General features: G+C 37.8%; 1 protein-coding gene across 1 annotated transcript in view; it reads right to left on the reverse strand.

The window, feature by feature from the left end:
- Window positions 1-1,011: 1,011 nt before the first annotated feature.
- Window positions 1,012-8,487, reverse strand: part of penkb (proenkephalin b) — a 40,170-nt gene continuing 32,694 nt past the window's right edge. Inside the window, exon 3 of the mRNA XM_016540864.1 lies at window positions 1,012-2,154. Coding sequence (XP_016396350.1) covers window positions 1,519-2,154 — 636 coding nt within the window. The 3' untranslated portion in view covers window positions 1,012-1,518. The remainder of the gene's footprint in view (window positions 2,155-8,487) is intronic.

An 8,487-nucleotide genomic window follows, 5' to 3' on the forward strand; every position in this document is an offset into this window, starting at 1 on the left:
CATTTGTCCATATGTATGTACAAGTCATTGGTGTTTGGTGATGAGTTTTTGGCTCAAGGTCTGCATTTAAAATCACACCAGAGGTGTTCAGCTGGGATTAGGACTTGGCTTTCTGCAGACCAGTCAAGTTCTTCCACACTGACTGAATCAATCAGTGAGACTGAATCAAAAAAAATGTTTAACCTTGCCTTATACACAGAGGCATTGTTGTGTTAGAATAGGAAAGGGTCCTGTTCAAACTTTTGGTATAAAATTAGAAGCACACAATTCCCTAGAATAGCATTATATGCTTAAACATTAAAGATTTGTACTCGTGGAAATTACTAAAGTAGTCAAACCTGTTCATTAGAAGGGGGTGTCCCAATACTTTGGGCAATATAGTGTATGTTTGGTGCGGTAGGGGGCCCAACCTCATATTCTTTCATAGGGCCCAAAATTGCTAGCGGCGCCCCTGCATGTATGATACCCAAAATACATAAGATTTTTAATGAATGCATGGCAGAGCTCTTGTTTAGCAATCACATGGTTATGGTTATGCTTAGGATCAAAGGTAAGAGACATCTGGCTTAGATATGCCACGTGTAAAATACATTCAAATAGAAACAGTGAAAACATGGTGTATTTATTGCTTCCTCACACTAGTGGTGCTTAATCTGTAATCTGTGTATGTGGTGAATTTTCCATGCAGGATTATTTTTTTTGAAAACTGCTTCACAAATTCAAATCCCCCTGAAAGTGTACTTTCTCGCCTTGATTGTATGAGTTTCATAATAGTCATGTCATTAGTAGAAGTGCTTTTCAATTCTAACTCACATCATAAAACATGCAATTACACTACCACTTCAAACAAACGTGTTTGATCCAGAGTCGACATCATAATCTCAGCACAATTCAGAAGAGGTAATGCAACTTGCTTTTACTCACTAACAAAAGGCTGCTGAGGCACAAACCTTGTGCACCAAAAAAATAAAATAAAAGGCATTTCTATTCAAGACGCACATTCTAGTGCAGTTTCGAGCAGTTTATTCAAGCTATACAGCAAATGACAATATTCAGACTGGTACCCAATAAAATATACATATGTGTGAAAGACATGTCATGAAGAAATAATCACCATGTAATGGAGAAGTAAATGTCTGTCTTGTTTTCTCTAAAATTTTCCTCTTTTTAGACTGAATGAATGTCTCATGCAAACCAGAATTGTAGTGTTAAAAAAGAAAAATGGTTGCGATACAGCATTTGCCAGAAGTAGGTAATCCTGATTATTAAAATCTGCTACACAACTTGTAAATGTAAATTTGAATTCAGATTCGATATGTAATGTTAAGACAATATATCCATGGTTTGAGGTCTTTAATAGGTCTTATTCACATTAAATCATATCACCACAATAAAGACATAAACACTTCATTAACACATTATGAGCACATTTAAAGCGTGTTTCCTCTTTCGGTTCTCAGGTGGTATCTAAGGGGCTAGAGAGGAAGGGGACTATAGGACACAGCAGAAAATACCATCCTAATATCCCATGAATCCACCATACCTCTTTTCTATCTCTGATGAATTTTCATCTTCCTCTTGGGAGCGTTTTAAGAAGCCTCCATAGCGTTTAGACTCCTGCCACCACTGTGGTTGACCTACACGCCTCATGAAGCCCCCATACCGTTTTTTTAGTGCCTTAACCCCACTCTCCAAGTCATAAAGCTGTCCCCTCTTCATAAAGCCCCCATAACGTTTTGCCATGCCCTTTACACTCTGTGCTTCTCCCTTTGAATCAAAGACGTCTGTCAGAGCCTCCTCCTCCCTCTCGTCATCAGACTCAACTTGATTGGCCAGCATTTCAACATCATGATTAGTCAGGATTGCTCTGCCATGGTCAACGTCCTCTGGCTCCAGCCCATAGAGCTCTGCAGTCTTCTTCATGAATCCTCCATAACGCTTCATGAAGCCTCCATAACGCTTCATAAAACCCCCATACCGCTTCATGAAGCCACCATATTTTTTGTCTACTGGGTGCTGTTGGGTGTCCAAGTGTTCAGTTTCTGTGGATGCTCGGTTACCCTCAGGAGTGTTATCAGCATTCAGCATAAAACGTTTGCACAAACTCCAAGAGCTGCCTGCATTCAGATGCTTCTCACACTCCACCACACATTCCTGGGAAAAACATGAAAAATAGTCAATGAGACATACAGAAAATTCTAGAAAATAATGGATGTCTCTTTTGCCCAGACACTAACGTTAAAAGAGGATATGAAACACTTGCTCAAACATACATTTTTTTTCTCACTCAGCCTTCATCTCCCAATTCATAACTGGGCAATATGCAAATGAGTGAGTGTGTTTTGGGTGATATGGGGATGAGTAGGTGTAGAGTGTGTGCTAAGCTTGTGGGAAACCATAGAAACACTAATACAGAGTGACATACTGAATTTGAACAAAATACACCAATACCCTAGTCTCTCCAAAACACAAACATCAATTTTTAAATGATATAATATTTGGTGAACTCAGAAATATGGAGAGAGCAGGATCAGTTGCTCATTCTTTAATGTTATAAAATAACAAAAGTACACAAAACACTGCAACCAGGAAACATATAAAACAAAACTGAGCCAAAACATAACCTCCATGTAAGAACAAGACCTGACACATTAACAAGGTAAACACAAGGGTTTATATACGGCATATATATTGTGGCGAGTATCCCGGTTCCAGATCAGCGTCGCCCTGGAAACGCCGCTGCCACACTGATCACAGAAGCACAACACCTGTGCGTGATGAGTGGCGCACCTGGAGCTCGTTCCCGCTGGCCATAAAAGCCAGGAGAAGAGGCACCAGGGGGAGATGAAACGGAGCTCCAGGCGACATTAATGCTTGTTTCTCCTTATCCACAGACTCCGACGGCACCCCAGGAGAGGGATCTGCACCACGGCACTTCACCCCACGAGCACCGAGTGGCGACTGGCACCGAGCACCATTCATCAGAGCACGTGTGATCAGTGTGTGGGCAATAAATCACCCTCCGGGGCACTTTCTATCAGTACCGAGTCTGTGTTCTCATTCACCCCAGCGACATATGGTGGAGAATACGGGCACTACAGGTGAATTGAGACACAGACTTGTACCGCCAGGTTGCTGTAACGAATCAGTACCGAGTCTGTGTTCTCATTCACCCCGCGACAATATATATATATATATATATACCAGGGATAGCTATTGTCATGTCAAAAGACAGCAAAACAAGAACCAAATTTCAGCCGATGGATGACAGGACGATGGGCCAGGATTTAGAGGTGAACGTGCGCCTGGGCTCTGGGGCAATGGAGGAACTGGAGACCACAGGGGAGCAGGAGACAACCACAGTGGAGCAGAGATCACCACTGTGGAGCAAGAGACCACGGAGGCGCCGGCGGAACAGACCACCACAGCAAAGCCAGAGACCACCATGGCTGAGAAGAAGATCACCTCAGCAGAGAACGAGACCACAGGGTTGTTGGCAGATCAGAGTACCACAGCAGAGAAACAGACCACCAAAGCGGAATCGGCAGGGCTGGGACATATCGTGATTTTTTTTTTTTGTGTGTGTTTGAGCACACAATCCCTCCAAGTCCACATAGCCAGCCAGGCCACAGAACGATTCGGTGTAGGCCACGATGGTGTTCATACCTTGCCGAAAGCTCATGAGTTAATCTGCTGCATTCATTATTGGTCAGGCCTTCTGTAAAGTTTGGCGAACTCAGAAACGTGGAGAGCGCAGAATCCAATTTCAGATTTAATGTTAAAATAACATTAAAAATAACAAAAGTACAACAAAACACTGGAACAAAGAAACACAGAACAGAGCAAAGCAAAACAAAACAAGACAAAATGAATATAAATGAAACAAAACAAAACGCTGAAAGAAACGACAAGGTCTGACACATCTGACACAAATTAACTAACAATTCATGAGTTCACCCTTACATCTAATCTGATAGCAAATAGTAAGCATATTTTGGCGTGCTGTCCTGGGGGAGGGCTCTGAGCCCGGAATATAGCCCGAACCCAGAGAACTCCCCCTATCCCTAATATGGGATGAAAATAGATTAGGAGTGAAGAGTTGGGGTGGAGGAGGGATGCCGGAAAACTGTCGTAGGACAGAGGCAGGTAGGCTGCATATATATACGTATTGTGCTAGTTAGGATGGTTAGTTAAACGAGTTACACCTGTGCCAAATTGGTTGATTATCTGATCGTGCTCCTCCCGAACCTTGTTAATAAAACATAATTTCACGAGTTCTTTGTGTTAGAGTTTAGGGTTCTTTATTCCCGCCCTTTTGTTTTTCAAATCTGTAACTGACAAAGCTCCTCCTTACTGATGTTCAGTGATCCAACTACACAGACTGTCAACACACTCTCAACAGGTAAATGATTTCATTCTTAAAATTTAAATACAAATGTAACTTTAAAAATGTAACTGGTTTCCAAACAAACATGTTCTTAACTTTTTTTTTTATAAGTTATTGGTCACATATAAGTGTGTGCAGCTCTGCTAAGCTGTGGAAACGTCTCTTTTCTTCTCCACTAAGTAAAAGAGACAATGAATTTATAATTCATATTGTTAGATTTTTAAAAAATTATTACTTGGGTTTATGTATAAACATACCCAGTCAGAAAAAAAATATTAAAACCATCCCATGACTTTATATCACTTTTTTTTTCTTTTAAGATTGTGAAGGGCTCACATACTGTCCATTTTTGCTTTTGGCCTTCATAAACATAATTGTTTTTACGTAAACACATGGGCACACTGTAACTCTAAACTCAATTGTGTGTTTCAGATGTACCACATCCCAAAACCTCATCATCTGCAGAGAAAATCGCTACTTAATCACACCAAAATTATGGACTTAAAGGCATCATATTGATTGGATTGTGATTGTTTCACTGAAAGTTGGTCTTCATCACATCTATTTTTTGTTCTTATTTTGTGTTTTACTTCTTTATGTATTTATTCATGTTCAATGTCAATTGTCATTCATTAATGTATTCAGCTAATAACTGTTGTTAAGAGCACTGATAATTTTGCATGTCAATAAAAACATTATTCACACAACATGCTGTTATTGTTGTTGTTGTTATAATGTAAAACCCTAACCGAGGCTACACTCTACGATGCCTCATTACTGATTTTCTGGAGCTCAGCCATCCAACTACACAGACTATCAGCACACTCTCAACAGGTAAACCATTTCTTTCTTAAAATGTCTATAAATTATAACTTTCAAATGCTAATTGGTTTCCTATGTCTTTTCTCTTTTTAGTTTAAGAGAACATGTAAGTGTGACCAGCTCTATTCAGGTAAGGATACTCTCCTCTTCTTCACTAAGTAAGTAACAAAGATATTGTTATGCATAAACATACCCAGCTATCCCTTGACTTTATATTACTTTTTACTTTTAACATTGTGAAGCGCTCACATACTACTTTTGGCCTCCATAAACAATTGTTTTCACATAAACAAATGAAAGGAGACAAACTGTATATCTAAACTCAATTGTGCCTTTCAGAAGCGGTCACATCCTACAACCTCATCATCTGCAGAGAGAAACTGCCATTCAATCCCACCAAAATACAGATAATGATTAACTTAAAGGCATCATAGAATTGTGAAGATATTTCACTGGAGCTTGGTCTTCAATACACTATTTTATGTTATATTTTGTTTTACTTCTTTAAGCATTTATTTATCTTCAATGTCCATTGTCATTCAATAATGTATTCTGCTAATAACTGTTGTTAGAACACTGTCATTTTTGCTACATTTGTTTTGTTTCTTTAAGCATTTATTTACGTTCAATGTCCATTGTCATTCATTAATGTATTCTGCTATTAATTGTTGTTAGAACAATGTCATTTTTGCTACAATTTCGCGTCATTAAAAAAAGTACCTAAATGACACGTTGTTGTTGTTGATTTTATGTAAAACCCTAATAGACACTTCAAGATATTATAAGACCAGGCAGATAGAGGGGTAAAAAAAAACAATTAATAAATAATGTATACGAATAATACTATGAATTAACATACTAATATTAATGAAAAACTATAATTAAAAAGGTTATTTATAACACCAATAAGGTCCTATATAGCATTTTCAAAGCATGGTTCTATATGGAACCCTATAAAAAAGGTTCTATTTAGCACTAAAAAGGGTTCTGCTATTGTTTCAAGCCGAAGAACCCTTTTCTGGTACTGTTTAGAACCATTTTTCTTAAGAGTGTAAGCTGCATGCGCACACACGCACACATTGGTTGATTATCGGATCGTGCTCCTCCCGAACCTTGTTAATAAAACATCACTTCATGAGTTCACCCTTACATCTAATCTGATAGCAAATAGTAAGCATATTTTGGCGTGCTGTCCTGGGGGAGGGCTCTGAGCCCGGAATATAGCCCGAACCCAGAGAACTCCCCCTATCCCTAATAGGGCTCTAATAAATTCTCCGATTTTACTCGCCAGTGTGTGAGTTGGAGGCTGAGTATATGATTAGCAGAGATATATTTTCACTCACACAGAACACTCTGACTGAGCGCTTCACTGGGCAATATGGACCAAAATTCATATCTCAGTATTTTTGGGATGAATGGCGATATACATATCGGTATTTTCTACAAAGTGGAAGAAATGTTTACTTGCAAGTCAAAGCTTCATGTGAGATGTCACAATCACCTTTATTAAAACAAAGCTTGTGAAAAACAAAATCAGGGTTTGCTTCCCCATGTCAAATTATACAGCTGCACAACATAATGCAAATTGTAAAACAAATAATAAACCAAAAAAAAAACAAAAAAACATTTATCTATCTCTGAGAATGTGCAAAAACAACTGATAAAATTAAATGGAGTACAATTCCTCCTGCTTAACTAAATAGGCTACACAGTTCTGATGTGCAAATAACAATGAGCACCAACCTGATGGTCATCAAATTTGACATGCACTATTTGAGGGAACTTATTATCATTGTTAGAATAAACTATGTGTGTTATTGTGCCACATGCCCCATTAACCAGACCATCCATGACATCTACATTTTTACACAACATTACACGAGCATCTTTCCCTAAAAGCAGCATTTCATCCAAACATGTATTATGCGTTTTTGAATGATGACCACTCTTCAATTCAAGTTTCCCTGTCTTGTTATTAATTATAAAATCCTGAGCATCAATCTCAAAATATTCAGGACAAGTTTTAATTAGCTGTTTAACATTATGCTCATGTACCTGTCTGTTTGTGGGAAATATGTGTAAAGCTGAGCTATTTTCACCGGTTTCACATTTTTTTAATATCTCAATGTCACTATTTAACATTGGGGTCACTTTTGTACGAATTCTTATTCGGTTTAATAACTCCGCAAAAGTATTATCTTTTTGTCTAACTATTGTTTTCAACTCAACAACTGAAAACAAAGTAGACCACAGGTTAATACCAATGTCGTCAACATACAGTGGTTTCCCTTTCACTGGAGGTAACTGAAAAAAATCTCCAACAGCAATTACACTTACATTTCCAAAGGGAGAAAAGTCACCTGTTTGTTTTATCTGTCTCAGTCTACCGTGAATATATGCTAATAGATTGTGATCAACCATTGATATTTCATCAATTATCAAAATCTGCAGATCACTAGGCTATATTTAGCACGCAAACAATTAAGCTTATCTTCACCCAAAGGTATGTACGGTAAACGTACATCTTTCCCAATGAATAGTAGCTGCATGCAAATTATATGCAGCAATCCCTGTAGGAGCAGTTAAAAAAACACAAATATTGTCAGGATGATGACACACTGTTGACAATAACCTCATTGCTTCATATTGAATAGCTTTTATTAAATGGCTTTTTCCTGTTCCTGCACCACCAGTAATAAATACATATAATGGATCTGGATTTTTCCACATTATCTTATCTAAGCACCATTGTCGAATCTGATAAAAAAATTAATAAATACATAACTGTGTATTAGGGCTGGGTAATATTGACCAAAATTCATATCTCGGTATTTTTGGGATGTGATATATATCTCTGTATTTTCTACAAAGTGGAAGAAATGTTTACTTGCAAGTCAAAGCTTCATGTGAGATGTCACAATCACCTTTATTAAAACAAAGCTTGTGAAAAACAAAATCAGGGTTTGCTTCCCCATGTCAAATTATACAGCTGCACAACATAATGCAAATTGTAAAACAAATAATAAACCAAAAAAAAAACAAAAAAACATTTATCTATCTCTGAGAATGTGCAAAAACAACTGATAAAATTAAATGGAGTACAATTCCTCCTGCCTGCTTAACTAGGCTACACAGTTCTGATGTGCAAATAACAATGCAAACAGAACAGTAGAAAACCTAACTACTTTGTCAGAACAAGTAGGTTGTTTTTGAGTAGAACTTCCTTACTAAAAGTAGTATATATATATATATATATATATATATATATATGGTAACAC

The sequence above is a fragment of the Sinocyclocheilus rhinocerous genome, unplaced genomic scaffold (genome assembly GCF_001515625.1).
Source record: "Sinocyclocheilus rhinocerous isolate Xijiao unplaced genomic scaffold, SAMN03320098_v1.1 scaffold36, whole genome shotgun sequence".
Lineage (NCBI taxonomy): Eukaryota > Metazoa > Chordata > Actinopteri > Cypriniformes > Cyprinidae > Sinocyclocheilus > Sinocyclocheilus rhinocerous.